General features: G+C 42.2%; 2 protein-coding genes across 2 annotated transcripts in view; one reads left to right on the top strand and one right to left on the bottom strand.

Moving 5' to 3' along the window:
- LOC129699890 (rho guanine nucleotide exchange factor TIAM2-like) overlaps window positions 1–16,901 on the top strand; it is a 153,904-nt gene extending 137,003 nt beyond the window's left edge. Inside the window, exons 20-27 of the mRNA XM_055640028.1 lie at window positions 2,592–2,771; window positions 8,666–8,784; window positions 9,142–9,250; window positions 11,947–12,005; window positions 12,109–12,214; window positions 13,213–13,300; window positions 14,216–14,373; window positions 15,483–16,901. Coding sequence (XP_055496003.1) covers window positions 2,592–2,771; window positions 8,666–8,784; window positions 9,142–9,250; window positions 11,947–12,005; window positions 12,109–12,214; window positions 13,213–13,300; window positions 14,216–14,373; window positions 15,483–16,081 — 1,418 coding nt within the window. The 3' untranslated portion in view covers window positions 16,082–16,901. The remainder of the gene's footprint in view (window positions 1–2,591; window positions 2,772–8,665; window positions 8,785–9,141; window positions 9,251–11,946; window positions 12,006–12,108; window positions 12,215–13,212; window positions 13,301–14,215; window positions 14,374–15,482) is intronic.
- Window positions 16,902–16,916: 15 nt separating this feature from the next.
- The window catches only part of LOC129699849 (dimethyladenosine transferase 1, mitochondrial-like), a 47,973-nt gene continuing 45,133 nt past the window's right edge, over window positions 16,917–19,756 (bottom strand). The window contains 1 exon segment of the mRNA XM_055639984.1: window positions 16,917–17,706. Within this exon segment, the coding sequence (XP_055495959.1) occupies window positions 17,433–17,706 (274 nt within the window). The 3' untranslated portion in view covers window positions 16,917–17,432.

Here is a 19,756-nt window from a genome sequence, read left to right on the forward strand (position 1 = left end):
ATTCTCTCCACACCACACTGTCAGCTGCTCCACCTCATCCCTGTAGGCGTACTCATCCCCCCGAGAGATGAGCCCCACCACCGTGGTGTCATCCGAGAATTTGACAATGGTGTTACTGTGGTGGGCGGGGGTGCAGTCATATGTGTAGATGGTGTAAAGATGGGGTTAACTGGGACATGTTGGCCGGTGTGTGCAAGTTGGGCGGGAGGGCGTGTTTCCACCCTGTATCACTATAAACCTATGTCCTCTAGTGTTTGACTTCCATCCTCGGGAAAAGGTTCTGAGTGCCTACCCTATCCTGTGCCCTATTGAGAATGGAGTTTAATTGATGAATAAACACTGACCCTCACCCTCATTTATCGTGAAGATGCAGCAATGGTTAAACACCGTTGAGTTATGATATTCATGTATTTAGTGTGGTCATATTTCTATTGCACTGAAAAAAATGAAACAAGTATGGTATTAGTTTATTATTGTCATGTGTACTGAGACACAGTGAAAGAGCTTTGTCCACATGTTATCCAGTCTAATCATACTGTCCACACATATAATTGTGACATACTGATGTACAAGAGGTAGAGCATGGGAAAACATGCTGGAGTACAGAATGTAGTGTTACATTCAATCAATCAAAGACGTTATTGTCATTCAAAAATACACCAACAAATACAAATCTGAACGAAAATTTTGTTGCATCTGGCTCATCGTGCAACATAAAATAACAAAAGGATAAAATAGATAATAGTGGTGGCGGCACATTATATGGAATTCAAGAGTCTGATGGCTCGGGGGAAGAAGCTGTTGTGCTCTTTATACTGCGATACCTTTTGCCTGAGGGCAGCAGAATGAACTGTCCATGATGGAGATGTGTGGGGTCTTTTATAATGCTGTTGGCCTTGGACAAGCAATGTTTGCACGCAATGCCCCAGATTGAATGAAGGGAAGTCTGGTTACAGAGAACGTGCAGATTAAACAATTGCAAGGTCCACAATGTGATTGGGAGAGCAAAACTACACTTTCTCTGTGTAGCATTTGCAGATCAGTCACTCATATTATGAGTCATGCTTTTGCAGTTACGCCCACTAGCTTTACAGTAATCGCGCCTTGCCTGGTTCCCTTAGAATTAGAGACGTGCAAGTGTGAAGTCGTACTTGCTATGTAGTTAATAAAGTCTTTGGATCTTTATCATGGTGTAAGGCTCCAGTTATTATGCAGACAAAACTCATCAGTATTCAAAACTACATTTAGAATATTGTGTTCAGTTCTGGGCACCATGTTATAGGAAAGATATTGTCAAGCTTGAAAGGGTTCAGAAAAGATTTACGAGGATGTTGCCAGGACTAGAGGGTGTGAGCTATAGGGAGAGGTTAAGTAGGCTGGGTCTCTATTCCATGGTGCGCAGGAGGATGAGGGGAGATCTTATAAAGGTATATAAAATCATGAGAGGAATAGATCGGGTAGATGTCTTTTATCCAGAGTAGGGGAATCGAGGACCAGAGGACATAGGTTCAAGGTGAAGGGGAAAAGATTTAATAGGAATCCGAGGGGTATCTTTTTCACACAGATGGTGGTGGGTGTATGGAACAAGCTGCCAGAGGAGGTAGTTGAGATTCGGACTATCCCATCGTTTAAGAAACAGTTGGACAGGTACATGGATAGGACAGGTTTGGAGGGTTATGGGCCAAGCGCAGGCAGGTGGGACGTGTAGCTGAGACATTGTTGGCCGGTGTGGGCGAGTTGGGCCGAGGGGCCTGTTTCCACACTATCACTCCCATGCCTCTACACCCCAAAGATCGACGCAAAAATCTGGAGTAACTCAGCAGGTCAGACAGCATCTCTGGAGAAAAGGACCAGGTTACGTTTTGGGTCAGAGACCCTTCTTTGGACCCGAAACGTCACCTATTCCTTTTCATTCTTTCAAGCATTTGTATTTTCAATTCTGTGATTGAAATGGCAAACACTATGCCACACACCTCAAAACATTTTGTTACTAATAACATAGAAACATAGAGAATAGGTGCAGAAGGAGGCCATTTGGCCCTTCAAGCCAGCACCGCCATTCATTGTGATCCTGGCTGATTGTCCCCAATCAGTATCCCGTGCCTGCCTTCTCCCCATATCCCTCGATTCCACTAGCCCCTAGAGCTCTATCTAACTCTCTCTTAAATCCATCCAGTGATTTGGCCTCCACTGCCCTCTGTGGCAGGGAATTCCACAAATTCACAACTCTCTGGGTGAAAAAGCTTTTTCTCACCTCAGTCTTAAATGACCTCCCCTTTATTCTAAGACTGTGGTCCCTGGTTCTGGACTCGCCCAACATTGGGAACATTTTTCCTGCATCTAGCTTGTCCAGTCTTTTTATAATTTTACATGTTTCTATAAGATACCCCCTCATCCTTGTAAGCTCCTGTGTAGTCAAACATAACATCCACAAAGCCATTGATTTTTTTTCCAGTGTAGTTGCTGCTTGTATACTTGACTTCACTGCAGCAGTATTTATGTTCAATCTCAAGGGTATAAGTAGAAACCTGAGGCTTGGCCTTTATTCTTTGTATTCTCAGAAAATTAATCTTAAATCTGTTTAATTCCAGCTAAAACTGATAAAGCCTTTAAAGAATTTTTGGATGCGCGAAACCCTACAAAGCAACATTCTTTTACCTTGGAATCGTACCTGATCAAGCCCGTGCAGAGAGTATTGAAATATCCTCTACTGCTGAAAGAGCTAGTCTCTCTCACTGATGCAGAGAGTGAAGAGCACTATCATCTAACAGGTCAGTACTAAAAGCATGCGAGAGATGAAGGGACAATTGTCCTTCACACAGTCGGAGATGGTGTTTTCAGTCAGTGTGGCCAAGTCGGAGATGGTGTTTTCAGTCAGTAGGTCGATGTCAATGCAGTGAAAGAATACAAGTGCCTTTGGTGTCTTGAGGCAGCGTGGGAAATGGTGGGGATGCACTTGGAGCCCTCTCAAAATTGGATGCCAAGTTATTGAGGCAAGACATTTCAAGGGAGAGACAGAAATGTTCTTGCTGCCTGATTCTCAACGTTTTCCAGCTTCATAATAGTTTTAAACTGAATTTGCTCAGTGTTTGCTAACTGAATGTATTTTTGCTTATTGTTACGGAGAGAGAATTATTTTAGAATTGTCTGAGCTTTAATGTGAAGGAATTCACTATTTCAAGTGGAGCAAGCCCAATGACCCCTGAAGAAGGGGCTCCACCCGAAACCTACGTTTCTCACCTATTCATAAGGCCATAAGTGGGAGGGAGTAGAATTAGGCCATTTGGCCCATCAAGCCTGCTCTGCCAATCAATCATGGCTGATCCATCTCTCCCTCCTAACCCCATACTCCCGCCTTCACCCCACAACCTCTGACACCCGTACTAATCAAGAATCTATCTATCTCAGCCTTAAAAATATCCATTGACTTGGTCTCCACAGCCTTCTGTGGCAAAGAATTCCACAGATGCACCACACTCTGACTAAAGACATTTCTCCTCATCTCCTTCCTAAAAGAAAGTCCTTTAATTCTATGACCTCTGGTCCTAGACTCTCCCACTAGTGGAAACATCCTCTCCACATCCACTCCATCCAAGCCTTTCACTATTCAGTACATTTCAATGAGGTCTCCCCTCATTCTCCTAAACTCAAACGTCTGGTCCAGATGAGGCTGCCTATCCTTTTCTCCAGAGATGCCGTCTGACCCGCTGAGCTACTCCAGTTTTTTGTGTCTGTCGCTATTTCTAGGTGGTTTTATTGATTAGCGCAGAGTATTATGGTATTTTTCTGAAGTGATCGCATTTCTGGAGTCGCCATAAGCTTTTTGTACGGTGAGGTTGGAACTGCTGGGTTGATTAACTGGTGGGCTGAAGCACAGCAGTGGTAAAGAAAGAGATGAAAACCGCTGCAACATTATCTTTCACCATCTTTCTTCAATGACTAAAAAAAGGTGATCAGGAGAGACACATGTCTGATCATTTCTATCCCCAACCTCCAACTGAAGAATTTCCACTGCTGGTTACGATTCTTTTTATTCTTTCACTCATGCTGTTTTTCCTCTCTTGTTCTTGCAAGACCACGATATAAGGAAGCTAGTACATATGATCAGTTTAGTTTAGAAACAGGCCCTTCGGCCCACAGAGTCTGCCCCGAACAGCGATCCCCGCACATTAACACTATCCTACACACACTAGGGACAATTTACAATGATACCAATTAACCTGTACGTCTTTGGAGTGTGGGAGGAAACTGGAGATCCCAGAGAAAACCCATGCGGGTCATGGGGAGAATGAACAAAATCCATACAGACTCTATGCATAGTCTGTATGGAACTTGGTCCCTGGCGCTGTAAGGCAGCAACTCTACCGCTGCGCCACCGTGCCACCCTGTTGGCTCATCCTAATATTCCCCAACCAGTTACTCTGCTTGCTGTGTGTTTAACACTGTGCCAGTGTTACACAAGAGGCACCAGCTTACTGCAAACTGTCCTCCTGATGTTTGGTTTGGGTTCTGCAGCCTAGGTCTAAATCAAAGATTATTGGTCTAAATGGATACGAGCTAAATTCGGCATCAAAGTAAGAGCAAATGCTCCAGACATCATTGCACTGTTTGAACAGTTGTTTAAAAGCCACAAGGGAAAATTGTTCAGATTGTGGAAGGCCTTTAATTTAAGGCACAAGAACATCGTAGAAGTACCTTAATTACAATATGCATTATTCTAGTTTCAGTTTGTATATTCATGTTCAAAAGTGACGAGAGCAAATTTAGGCAGTTGTTACCCATCAAGGCTACTCTGCCATTCAATCATGGCTGATCAAACTTTCCCTCTCAACCCCATTTTCCTGCCATTTCCCCGTCACCCTCGACACCTGTACTGATCAAGAATCTATCTATCTCTGCCTTAAAAATATCCATTGACTTGGCCTCCACAGCCTCCACAGGCAATGACTTCCAAAGATTCACCACCCTCTGACTAAAGAAAGTTCCTTCCAAAAGGATGTCAACAGACAATAGGTGCAGGAGTAGGCCATTCGACCCTTCGAGCCAGCACCGTCATTCAATGTGATCATGGCTGATCATCCCAAATCAGTACTCCATTCCTGCCTTCTCCCCATATACCCTGGCTCCGCTATCTTTAAGAGCCCTATCTAGCTCTCTCTTGAAAGTATCCAGAAAACCAGCCTCCACCGCCCTCTGAGGCAGAGAATTCCACAGACTCACAACTCTATGTGTGAAAAAGTATTTCCTCATCTCTGTTGTAAATGACTTCCCCCTTACTCTTAAACTGCGGCCCCTGGTTCTGGACTCCCCCAACATCGGGAACATGTTTCCTGCCTCTAGTGTGTCCAAACCCTTAATAATCTTATATGTTTCAATAAGATGTCCTCTCATCCTTCTAAATTCCAAAGTATACAATCCCAGCTGTTCCATTCACTCAGCATATGACAGTCCTACCATCCCGGGAATTAACCTTGTAAACCTACGTTGCATTCCTTCAATAGCAAGAATATTCTTCCTCAAATTAGGGGACCAAAACTGCACACAATACTCCAGGTGTGGTCTCACTAGAGCCCTGTACAACTGCAGAAGGACCTCTTTGCTCCTATCCTCAACTCCTCTTGTTATGAAGGCCAACATGCCATTTGCTTTCTTCACTGCCTGCTGTACCTGCATGCTTACTTTCATTGACTGATGAACAAGGACCCCCAGATCACGTTGTACTCCTCATTTCCCAACTTGACACCATTTAGATAATAATCTGCCTTCCTGGTTTTTCTACCTCACATTTATCCACATTAAACTTCATCTGCCATGCATCTGCCCACTCAGCCAACCTGTCCAAGACACCCTGCATTCTCATAGCATCCTCCTCACAGTTCACACTGCCACCAAGCTTTGTGTCATCTGCAAATTTGCTAATGTTACTTTGAATTCCTTTATCAAAATCATTGATGTATATTGTAAACAACTGCGGTCCTAGCACCGAGCCTTGCGGTACGCCACTAGTCACTGCCTGCCATTCTGAAAGGGACCCGTTAATCCCTACTCTTTGTTTCCTGTCTGCATACCAATTTTCTATCCATGTCAGCACTCTACCCCCAATACCGTGTGCCCTCATGTTGCCCACTAATCTCCTATGTGGGACCTTATCAAATGCTTTATGAAATTCCAGGTACACTACATCCACTGGCTCTCCCTTGTCCATTTTCCTAGTTACATAACCGCATGATTTCCCGGTCGTAAATCCAAGCTGAATCGGACAGATCCTGTTACTGCTATCCAAATGTGCCGCTATTTCATCTTTTATAATTGACTCCAGCATCTTCCCCACCACCGATGTCAGGCTAACTGGTCTATAATTCCCTGTTTTCTCTCTCCCGCCTTTCTTAAAAAGTGGGATAATATTAACTACCCTCCAATCCACAGGAACTGATCCTGAACCTATAGAACATTGAAAAATGATCACCAATGTATCCGCAATTTCTAGATCCACTTCCTTAAGTACCCTGGGATGCAGACCATCAGGCCCTGGGGATTTATCAGCCTTCCGTCCCATCAGTCTACCCAACACCATTTCCTGCCAAATGTGGATTTCCTTCAGTTCCTCCGTCACCCCAGATCCTCTGGCCACTAGTACAGCAGGAAGATTGTTTGTGTCCTCCTTAAGGGCCTGTCCCACTGTACGAGGTAATTCAAGAGTTCTCCCGAGTTTCCCCTTATTCGAACTCGGAGAATTACGGTAATAGCCGCTCTTAGGTACTCGGGGCTATCGTGGACATTTTTCAACATGTTGAAAAATCTTCACAAGCTTACCGCGTTTCCCGAGTACCTGCCGTTAGCGTTACGAGCCGCTAAGAGACGTCTCGAGCTCCGACGTACCCGCTACATACATTCTACGTGCTTACCACGAGTTTGATTTTTTTTTAAACTCGGGAGAGCTCTTGAATTATATCGTACAGTGGGACAGGCCCTTCCTTTAGTGAAGATGGATCCAAAGTACTTGTTCAACTCATCTGCTATTTTGTTGTTCTCCATAATATTTTCACCTTTTTCAGTCTTCAAGGGTCCAACTTTGGTCTTAACTATTTTTTTCCTCTTCACATACCTAAAGAAGCTTTTACAATCCTCCTTTATATTCTTGGCTAGCTTACCTCATCTTTTCTCCCCGTATTGCCTTTTTAGTTATCTTCTGTTGCTCTTTAAACATTACCCAATCCTCTTGCTTCCTGCTCATCTTCTTCTCTGTTTTACCAGTCTACCAGCATGTTGAAATCTCCCATAACCACCGTAGCATTACCTTAACTCCATGCAAATTTTAACTCCTGATTCATCTTGCACCCTATATCCAGGCTACTGTTTGGGGGCCTGTAGATAACTCCCATTAGGGTCTTTTTACCCTTACAATTCCTTAGTTCTACCCACACTGACTCCACATCTCCTGTTTCAATGTCACCCCTTGCAAGGGACTGAATTTCATTCCTCACCAACAGAGCTACCCCACCCCCCTCTGCCGACCTGTCTGTCTTTTCGATAGGAGGTATACCCTTGAATATTCAGTTCCCAGCCCTGACCCTCTGTAATTCCCACAACATCATACTTGCCAATTTCTAACTGAGCCTCAAGCTCGTCCACTTTATTTCTTATACTTCACGCATTCATATACAAGATTTTATCTTCGGTATTCACCTCCCCTCTCACACTATTCGCCCTGACCTTACTCTCTATACGAACATTTTGAACTTTCCTTCCCATTAGGCCTTGTGCAACTTTTCCTGTACTCACTTCCCCTTTAACTCCATCTTTATACTCCCAATTTGTCAATCCCTCCCCCCCACTATTTAGTTTAAATTACGTCCTTTTATTCCCTCTTATTCCCTCTTGTTATGATCTCTGGTCCAGGACTCTCCTACTCGGGTCTCATGGATTATAACTAATATAACTCACCATTATAACTAATGGATCAACTAGGAAGCAGCAAGTTTTAGATTTTGCCCTGCAATGGTCACAGTGCACTCTTCACCAAATCCAGCATTGACAAACTCGTAGCTCCTGATCTTTTTTCCATTGAAGTTGATATAAACGTAGACATGGTGTAAAGCATTTCGTTGTCTCTGTACTGTACACTGACAATGACAATTAAATTGAATCTGAATCTGAATCTGAAGCATGCTGCATTTCTCTGCCACCCTCTTCCCTAGTAAGTGCCTTTAGTTTAGTTTAGAGGTATAGCGCAGAAACAGGCCCTTCGGCCCTCCAAGTCCGCACTGACCAGCGATCCCCGCACATTGACACTATCCTACACACACTAGAAACAATTTACATTTATACCAAGCCAATTAATATACAAACTTGTACGCCTTTGGAGTGTGGGAGGAAACTGAATATCTCAGCGAAAACCCACGCAGGTCACGGGGAGAACGTACAAACACCGTACAGACAGCCCCCGTAGTCGGGATCGAACCCGTGTCTCCGGCACTGCAAACGCTGTAAGGCAGCAACTCTACCGTCGCGCCACCGTGCCGAACTCCCGGGTTGTGCACATGGCACCCCTTGATAGCCTCAAAAAATGAAAACCTGTTCATTATTTATGAAAATATGGAAAAAATGTTTTTATTTTTCTAAATGGTAGTTGCCACTCTGCTGAATATTATATTTTAAATTACAGAAACATTGAAGGCAATGGAGAAAGTGGCCAGTCACATCAACGAGATGCAGAAAATCTATGAGGATTATGGGACCGTTTTTGATCAGCTTATTGCAGAACAGCCTGGAACTAAGAAAGAGGTAAAACTTTTTGAATAGACATTTACTCTTTAGCCTTCTCCAGAATATCCTCACATGCTTCAGTTATCTCAAGGTTCATTGTCATGAGAGCTGGAACTCGGTGATTGCATTCTGCGGACAGCATTGCAGTGAAATATGACCTCACCTACGCACTTCTGAGTGGGAGCTTTTGACTAGGGAATCAGAAATAAAAATCCTTTTTATATTCATATTCCTATTCGTGGAACATTAGGACCACTTCTCACACCTGTATCAGTTTGAATGGAACTATTAATCTGATTTTTAAGAATGTTTTGCTCTTTGTACCAATCTCTAAGATTATTGGACTGTAACTTCAAATTGTCCATTTTTTTTCAGGTCACAGAACTATCAATGGGAGAGCTTTTGTTGTATTCTTCTGTAACTTGGTTGAACCCTTTCCCGTCTCTCAGCCGGATGAGGAAAGATCCTGAACTGACTGTGTTTGGTAAGCACCATGCTTGGGACTAGCTTTCTAAACTGCGATGCAAGTAAGAATTTCACACTCCCAATCTGGGATGAAAAAAAGATTCTCATCCTAGCAAGGGACTGTGTTTTTCACAGCTTGCTCCAAGAAATGAAGATGTAACAGTGATTTTGCTGAATATTTCTTCTTCACCCTTTCGGCACTCCTGCCGTCAAGGCAATAGAGGTGAATATTTTTGCAACTGCTTCGTATTATGAGGGCATACAACATTTATAAACCCGTACAAGAGATATTAATGGGCCTTTTGACTGCATATTTTATTTATTTATTTCGGACTCGAGGTCCAGGCAAGGGACAACATTACATAAAAATACATTGCATATCAAAACATCATAAAATACATTTAAAATCTTAGTATATCACATGAAAGTATCATAAATTATAAATTAAAAAAACACAATACATGAATTAAAATCCATAATAAAAAGGAAAGATCAATGTCCTACAACTAGACAGCAATACCAGTGTCTCCACAACTGGGATTCGTAGCGTGCAGTGCTAAACCTTATGTTTGACAAGGCCACAATAATTACATTTTTTATCAGTCATTTATCCTGCAAATGAATTTATACATATGTGATTTCTTAGGATAGCTTCTAAAGTACAGACTCCTGCAGCCACAAACATGTTACTAATACTACACCATCTAGGTTTCCTTAGCAGCGTTCTCATGTCGCATGCATAGTCCAATCTGGTCCAAACATGCATATTTTTTATAGGAATGATCATCAGAAATGAATGCGTTCAGTTCTGGGCAATTGTGTCCAGTTCTGGGCACCATATTTTAGGAATGATATTGTCCAGCTTGTTCAGAGGGTTCCAGAGAAGATTTACGAGGATGTTGCTTGGATTAGAGGGTGTGAGCTATAGGGAGAGGTTGATTAGGCTGGGCCTCTATTCCTTAGAGCGCAGGAGGATGAGGGGTGATCTTATAGAGGTGTATAAAATCACGAGAGGAATAGATTGGGTAGATGCACAGAAAATCTCGCCCTGAGTGGGGGAATCGAGGACCAGAGCACATAGGTTCAAGATGAAGGGGAAAAGATTTAATAGGAATCTGAAGTGTAACTTTTCACAAAGGGTGGTGGGTGTATGGAACAAGCTGCCAGAGGAGGTAGTTGAGGCTGGGACTATCCCAACGTTTAAGAAACAGTTAGACAGGTACATGTATAGGACAGATTTGGAGGGAAAATGGGACTAGTGTTGCTGGGACATGTTGGCCGGTGTGGGCAAGTTGGGCGGAAGGATCTGCTTCCACAATGTATCACTTTATGACTGTGACTTGGCCCTTCCTACATTTAGATTATTTGTTCATTCCACATCAACTCTTTCATGCCGTCAATTTTGTTTTCCAGTCTGGAGACCAAATTTATTACACCAATATTCCTCATCTCAATGTGTAGGAAGAAACTGCAGATAAACCGAAGATAGACACAAAAAGCTGGAGTAACTCAGCGACACAGGCAGCATCTCTGGAGAAAAGGAATAGGCGATGTTTCGCGTCGAGACCCTGCCTCAGACTGCATAGAACAAATGAATGAAAGATATGCAAAAAAGTTGTTAGCTGTGGGCTAAGTGGCAACGGGTTGCAGACAATGAAACTCACAGGTCGAGATTGAAACTAGTACGACGACTAAGGTGGGGGTGAGGGGATGCAAGGGTCACTTGAAGTTAGAGGATATTGACGTATGAATATCTTAATTCAAGCAGCTCTCGCATCCCCCCCTCCCCCCCCCCCCCCCCCCCCCCCCCCCCCCTAGTCGTTATACTAGTTTCAATGTCGCCCTGGTGAGTTTCATTGTCTGTCACTTGTTTTCACCTAGCACAGAGCCCAAGCATGGAAACAGGCCCTTCGACCCACCGAGTCCATACTGACCAGCGATATCTGCAAATTAATGTTATTCTAATCACACTAGGGACAATTTTACATTCATACCAAGCCAATTAACTTACAAACCTGTACGTCCTTGGAGTGTGGGAGGAAACCAAAGAGCTAGAAGAAAACCCACGCAGGTCATGGGGAGAACGTACAAACTCTGTAAGGCAGCCCCCATAGTCGGGATTCGAACCCGGGTTGAGTCTCCACCTCAAACCTCACCAAGACACAAAAAGCTGGAGTAACTCAGCTGGTCAGACAGCATCTCTGGCGAAAAGGATTAGGTGACGTTTTGGGGGAGTCTGAAGAAGGGTCTCGACCTGAAACATCAACTATTCCTTTTCTCCAGAGATGCTGCCTGACCCACTGAGTGGCTCCAGCTTTTTGCGACTAACCTCACCTATCCATGTTCTCCAGAGATGCTGCGTGACCCGCTGAGTTACTCCAACACTTTGTGTCCTTTTGTGTATTAACCAGCATCCCCAGTTCTATATATATATATATATATATATATATATATAGACTATGTTTACATTTATTTTCCGACTTTTTATCTTCCATCATCTTTCAATTAGCAGCTCAGTCATAGAGTGATACAGTGTGGAAACAGGCCCTTTGGCCCAACTTGCCCACACAGACCAACATACCCCAGCTACACTAGTCCCACCTACCCGCGTTTGGTCCATACCCCTCCAAACCTGTCCTATCCATGTACCTGGCTAACGGTTTCATATTGTTTACAATAACTTTATAACTGACGTGCAATTCTTTCTCTCTACAGTTTTTAGGCGAGCCATCATACTGGTTTATAAGGAGATTTACAAGCTGAAGAAAAAAACTGTAAGTGGCATGAATGAACAGCGCCAATTTTATAATTGCCCGATTGCTGAAAAGATTCGCAGTGTATGAAATATTTGACTCCAAAAACCTCTTCCATCCCCAGGGTACAGTTCCACGTTCCACTTGCATCTATGGTGATATTGATCAGTTTAAGTTCAAATGGTTGATTCCACTGTCGGCTCTTCAGGTCCGGCTGGGCAATGCTGCAGGTAATTTACTTTAAACAAAATTACAATGAGTTGTGTATTTACGGCGCAGTGGCTTAGATAGTTAGATATGGAGAGTTCGAATTAGCTCCTAGGGATAACGGAATCAAGGGATATGGGGAGAAAGCAGGAACGGGGTACTGATTTCGGATGATCGCGGTCTCTGGTAAGAAGCGGCTGATTCAGAGGTACAAGCCGCTGAGAATGTTCTTCCGTTCCGACGTCGGAGTTCCACCATTCCGGCGAGCGGGCCTGAACATGGGGCCGCCCGTAGCGGCAATTGCGGGGGGGCCTCGGGAGCCCCCGACCACGGATGAACAACAGAACAGCAGAGGAGGATGCTGAACTTTGGTGCCTTCCCTCACAGTGGGAAGCTTTGATTCCCCTGTGTGGGGATGTTTGTGTTAAAGACTATCGTATGCTGTGTTCTTTATTTTGACCATGTATGGTGACCATGCCAGAGGGTGGAGAATCTGTGGAGTTAACTGCACTCTTTAGGTGCACTGTAATGGTTGACACCCTGTTTTGGGGGTATGTCTGCTACTACTCTTGGGATGGTCGTAACAATATCATTAATCTGAGGTTGAAGATAACTGAAGACTGAAGGATATGCTGGGCTATCAGTTCACAAACTGTGGCAGATTACAGTTCTATTACAACAGGTGGCCAACAGTGCTATCAAAACCTCTATTGTACTATATGTACTGTTATACCACGTGTGAGTTTGTGTGGTGATAAACATAGACAATACTGAACCCTCCATAATGTTTGGGACCACATTGGAAGCTTGTAAGATTACTCCCATGCCCGAGCCTTATTCAAGTATCCAAATACACAACACTCACTTATTGATAATTTATTCTACATGTTTCTACTTTATAGAGCCATAATTAATTTGAAAGTTTGAAAATCAGTGAAAGAGTGAAAAAGGTTTTTTACTTGGGGGGGAAAAAAAGTAAAGGCTATATGATTCTGGAATGTTCATTGTCTTTTTGCTTCAGGCACAGATACCAACTGCATCTGGGAATTAATCCACACCAAGTCTGAAATAGAAGGACGACCTGAAACAGTTTTCCAACTATGCAGCAGGTAACTTTGATCATGGCAAGACTCTGGGAAGGAGATAAGACTGGATAAAGGTGTCAGATTCCTGTACACACACTCTCCATCTCTCTATCATGTCCCTTTGTTGTACAGCAATGTGGCCCTTGGAAGCCATTGCAAACCTTGCGCAAAGCTGCTGTTTCTCAGTCGCAAGTGTAGAAACATAGAAAATAGGTGCAGGAGTAGGCCATTCGGCCCTTCGAGCCTGCACCGCCATTCAATATGATCATGGCTGGTCATCCAACTCAGTATCCTGTACCTGCTTTCTCTCCATGCCCCCTGATCCCTTTAGCCACAAGGGCCACATCTAACTCCCTCTTAAATATAGCCAATGAACTGGCCTCAACTACCTTCTGTGGCAGAGAATTCCACAGATTCACCGCTCTCCGTGTAAAAAATGTTTTTCTCATCTCAGTCCTAAAAGATTTCCCCTTTATCCTTAAACTGTGACCCCTTGTTCTGCAGAGAAATCAACGGGTAGACTAGACTGATTCCATCCTCCAAGTGAGGTATAGAGAATAATTGCCCCTTTAATTTGCCCACTGACCATTATTTTAAACCATTTTCCCTGGGTTACTGCCACCTCTTACCAAAATACATTTTAATCAATTCTTTCTTAAGCCTCCTGGTCCAAGAAATCTTTGCTCTGTCCAGGTCTTATGTTGGTCTCACCTGTACAGTATTGCTATATAGTTTGTAAAAGTTGCCTCTAATTTTTCTCATCACTGCCATAAAGTTTTACCTTTCCTACCAATGCAGATTTGCACACAGTCTGGATCCTAACTCTGCTAAAATGTGCCCTCTCAAAGATTTGTGCCGATTACTTTGAAATCCAAATTGCTCTGAAGGTGAAGTTCAATATGTGTTTACGTTGTCACTTTTATTTTCCACTATCCGCAGCGATCCCGAGAGTAAAACAAATGTCATTAAAGTGATTCGTTCAATACTGAGGGAAAATGTCCGTCGTCACATGACCAAGTCAGAAGGACCACTTGAGAAAATAAACAGGGAGCATTTGTTCGCTCTGAGAACCAGAGTGCCATCCTCAGCTAAAATAGGTAAGAGGCAAAGTTGGCCATCTTGAAAACATGCAACTTTAAGGGCCTGTCCCACTTAGGCTATTTTTTAGGCGACTACAGGCCACATGGTCGCCGGGGGTGTTGCCTGTATGTTTGTGAGTAGTATCCTCAGTCGTCCAAAGAGTCGTAGCATCTTTCTGAATGCCGCTGGATTTTCAACGTTCAAAAATTTTCAGCGACAGTGGGTTGATGCCAGTGACTTCTCCTGATGTAGGTGCTGTCCTTGGTTGTCACCGATGCTGACTTCGGTGAATTCCATTATCAACTACCGACATCAACTGGCGACCGGTACCAGCGACTGAATTGTCTTTGGTCGTAGCTTGTGGATGTAGTTTGATTTCAGTTGTCGCCTGTGTGGTCGTAGATGGACGTCCTAATGGGTCACCAGTTGTCGGTAACTTGCCGTAGCTTGACGTCGACTCGGGGGGAGTCCAGTCGCTGGTTTTACGGCGACCTGCTACGACTGTGACAGTCGCTGGCAGTCGCTGAAAAAATTGGCCTAACTGGGGCAGGCCCATTACTCATTGTGCATCCAAACCACTCGGATGCAATTTTTGAGATGTTAGGATAAAAATTACTTTTGTAAGTGTGTAGAATTTTGCTCGGGGGACACTCTGTATGTGATGAAAGAATATGATATGATTTTGGGCTAGTACGTTCACTTATTCTTTAAAAAAAAACTCTTTTCACCATTATGTGCAGGGATCACCGGTCAGTGTGGACTTGGTGGGCCGAAGGGCCTGTTCTCCAAACAAACTAATTATTTTTAGAATTTTTTCCAACCTACTGCTTTTATCTTTGGCGTATTAAGTCTGAAAATCAGTGAATACAGTGAGGCCTCCCAAGTTCACTGAAATAAAGTGCAAGAAATCTCTCAAATTGTAATGGACACAAGATATTGGAGTAACTCAGCGGGACAGGCAGCATCTCTGGAGAGAAGGAATGGGTGACATTTCGGGTCTCAAATTGTAATCCTGTATGTTGTCTTAAAATTCAATCTAGCTTGTATCCTGTTGTTCCATTCGTGTCTAATCAATAATTAGTTAGTAGTTTTTCAAATTGTAACAATTTGCTGTTTCTTTGCTTAGGATCAACTCGAGCCTCAAAGTTGCCTAAGCATTGGTGTCAAGATACTGAAAGGCACAACGCTGTTGATTCGGATGAATGTAGCCTGAGCAGTGGAACATTAAGCAGTGGCTGCCACACCTCAGAGAGTGGACTGGAACATAGTTGTCTTTCGTTTACAAAGCAGAACCACCGTGGCCACGAAGATGAAGTAAAGGAATCGGACATTTTAAGTGATGAAGATGACTTTTGTGAATCCAAGAGTGAGACTTTGACAGATGAAATTGAGGTAGAGTTTGAGAAGATGCAGATTGATACCAAAGCTGCTTTGGAGCAGGTGCCCAGCCACCAAACAGATTCCAAAGAGGCAGAACAAATAGATCATCCCCACCTAAGGCGAAGTCACTTTTCTCCAATCAAAATAAAAAGTAACAGTGCGAAGAAGAACAAAGGGAATCTGTTAGCAATGCATAAGCACGACCGATCTCTGGATAGCCAATCTGACGGTGCAAATGTTGATTTGAATTCTATACTGGAAAGGGAGTTTAGCATTCAGAGCCTGACGTCTGCCGTTAATGAAGAGTGCTTCTATGAAAACATCGAAAGTAACGGAGTAGCTTAGATTGTAAACGGCAGCACCCAAATGAGCTTTGGAATTCACCAGAATTGAAGTTAGTTTCTTATCTGTCTTCACTTCAGACTTTACTGTTTTGTCCACTTGTTTTTTTTAAATTAAAGACTGCAGGAGCATGTTAGAAGAAACCAGTGTTCCGTTTGTCTTACCGCTGTGTGCACTAAGACGGCGGTCAGCCTCAGAAATGTAGATGTTTAAAAACATTTTCGTTCAAGAAAATATTAAGTACAGAAGTCAAATTATTTATTATCCATTATGGACAATAAAGTTTGGCTTCCACAAGACACTAGTTTTATATTAGGTTTGCAAAAAAGGCAGGTTTTGAACACAAAAAACTAATATTTTCAATAAAAGTAAAATTGCTTATTTTAAAAGGCTGTAAATCTCAGTTTTATTTATAGATGGAAAATAATGGTTTACATTAGTACCAGAATAATGATCAATATTTGTTACATTGTGTCCGATTTTAAGTTTCTGAAGAACCAAACGTGTGTTTGGGTGTGTTTTTGTTTTATCTATTTGGCCAACGTTGACCTTTGCTGGTCTGACAAGGGACTCCACTTATTTAGCTTTGTCTTTGGCCTTCCAAGCTTTGGTATATTCCTCTCCATGCTAGCAAACTCTTGATTTAGATATCTTAATTTCTTTGTCTATAAATATTGGAGGTTGTGTATATTGTAATTTTATAACTGCATTGTAATATTGCTTTTTAATGCGTTATCTTTTATATTCTGGTGAATGACTACTTGACATTAAACATGCAGAAAGTACTTCAATGTTAAATAAATATGCATAGCATCTGCAAGAAGCTGTGTATAATTCATTTCCTTCTGATGCCATCAACAGCAAATATTTATTTACGCATTTATTTATTTATGCAAAGCACATTGTACCTCATTTAGATCCAATTAATGAGTAAGAGGAAACTGCAGATGCTGATTTGCACCGAAGATAGACACACAATGCTGGAGTAGCTCAAAGGGACAGGTAGCAACTTTGGATAGAAGGGTTGGGATGAACAGTCGGAAGGGTCTCGCCCGAAACGTCACCCATTCCTTCTGTCCTGCTGAGTTACTCCAGCATTTTGTGTCTATCTAATCAAATTAGCTTTCTTTTATCTCATTGTGATCAAAAAATCTTTAACAACAAACTTGGAACTCCACAGCAGTCTGACAGAGGCCATTATTGAAAAAAAAAAATCAAAGCTAGCATTAATATCAGTGCCAGTCATTTTACAGCATTTGTTCCCAGAACTTTCAATTTGATCACTGATTAAACTTGCACGTTATAAGAATCAGGGATAATTATTTCCAGATTTCAGTATCTTTCAGATTGATGTTTATGCAGCAGTGGTTTCCAAAGTTAGTAATTTTCTCTTTTCTTTCTCATCCCTGTGAGATTTATCTTTCCGATAAAGCCGTTTGTGTCCTAATTCTTCCCGATAGTTATACGTAAAGAGATTTGCATCCTCCTTGCACAGCAGGCTGTATGCATCGCACAGATTCCTAAAATGTGGTATAGAAAGTTGTGTCGGGCACAGTGTCGGGTCGACATCAGCAGCATCAAACATTTGTTCCGTTAGCTGTAATCTTTGTGCTTCAGGAAATAGAGTTCTAGAAAAAAGCAAAAGATTTTTAAACGTAAAAATATAACCTGCAATTTCAGTGTTGCATGAGAAATTTAGAAAACATTAAATTACGCAGTCGTAGATTAGTGATAAATCTTAACACATCATCGCAAATTTAATGTTTAAGAAAGAACTGCAGATGCTGGTAAAATCGAAGGTAGTCAAAAAAAGCTGGAGAAACTCAGCGGGTGAGGTAGCATCTATGGAGCGAAGGACTCTGAAGAAGGATCTCGACCCAAAACGTCGCCTATTCCTTCGCTCCATAGATGCTGCCTTGTTAAGGTTCTTTTCTTAAAACAGACAACCCGCAATAGGTTAGGTAAACCAACACAAGCTTTACTGATCATTAGCCGGTGAGAGTGCCAGGGATACAACGTCAAGTATGCAACAGATACTTAACTCCCCTGAGCTACCACTCTAATGAACAAAGACATACAGCATTTTGGAAACGTAGACACATGTTTGTACAGCAATGACATTTAATACAAATTAATCACAGGCTCTACCCATTCAAAGTATACATGTCACTGATATAATACACTTGTGATACAATGGTTAAATCAATCACAAACTATTGATCACATTCGAAACACCAGGAAGTTAGTCAAAAGCCCAACATTTACAATTCTGTCTTCACAATATAATCATCGATGTCAGCTACCAACCAGAAGTTCCTGTTTACAGAAGCTACCATCTTCTCAGGAAATACATCCTCTCCCACCATTGCCAATGGTATTTTACTTGGATGCACTATAGGAGCAGCTAGAATCCAGGCCAACTTCCGGATTACCCAGCTCCTCGACAGCACAGAATTATAAAGCTTCAGTTTATTCAAAACCCCAAGAAGTCAAATTAATCTTTACTTAATAAAATATCTTACATTATAATTTATTATTAACTAGGATATTCTCAGCCTCACCCGCTAAGTGTCTCCGGCATTTTTGTCGACAACGACAACGCAAAAAGACAAACGACAACGCAAAACAAACGACAAAAAGAAAAACGACAAACGCAAAAAGACAAACGAAAAAAGACAAACGACAAACGCAAAAAAACAAACGACAAAAAGACAAACGCAAAAAGACAAACGGCAAACGCAAAAAGACAAACGACAAACGCAAAAAGACAAACGACAAAAAGACAAACGACAAATGCAAAAAGACAAACGACAAATGACAAACGCAAAAAGACAAACGACAGCCGGAAAAAGACAAAGGGCGAAAGACTACGGACGCTAAAGGACAACAAACGCAAAAAGACAAACGCAAACGGAAAAAGACAAACGCAAACGCAAAAAGACAAACGCAAATGCAAAAAGACAAACGCAAAACGACAAACGCAAAAAGACAAACGCAAAAAGACAAAGACAAAAAAAGACAAACGACAAACGCAAAAAGACAAACGCAAACGCAAAAAGACAAACGCAAATGCAAAAAGACAAACACAAATGCAAAAAGACAAACGCCAAAAGACAAACGACAAACGCCAAAAGACAATCGACAAACGCCAAAAGACAAACGACAAACGCCAAAAGACAAACGACAAACGCAAAAAGACAAACAACAAAAAGACAAACGCAAACGCAAAAAGACAAACGCAAAAAAAAGACAAACGACAAACGCAAAAAGACAAACGACAAACGCAAAAAGACAAACGACAAACGCAAAAAGACAAACGACAAAACGCAAAAAACCTTTTTTCGTTTGTCTTTTTGCGTTTGTCGTTTGTCTTTTTGCGTTTGTCGTTTGTTTTTTTGCGTTTGTCGTTTGTCTTTTTGCGTTTGTCGTTTGTCTTTTGGCGTTTGTCGCTTTTGGCGTTTGTCGTTTGTCTTTTGGCGTTTGCCTTTTGGCGTTTGTCTTTTTGCGTTTGTCGTTTGTCTTTTTGCGTTGTCTTTTTGCGTTTGTCTTTTTGCGTTTGTCGTTTGTCTTTTTGCGTTTGTCGTTTGTCTTTTTGCGTTTGTCGTTTGTCTTTTTGCGTTTGTCGTTTGTCTTTCTGCGTTTGTCGTTTGTCTTTTTGCGTTTGTCGTTTGTCTTTTT

This window comes from Leucoraja erinacea, chromosome 8 (assembly GCF_028641065.1).
Source record: "Leucoraja erinacea ecotype New England chromosome 8, Leri_hhj_1, whole genome shotgun sequence".
Lineage (NCBI taxonomy): Eukaryota > Metazoa > Chordata > Chondrichthyes > Rajiformes > Rajidae > Leucoraja > Leucoraja erinaceus.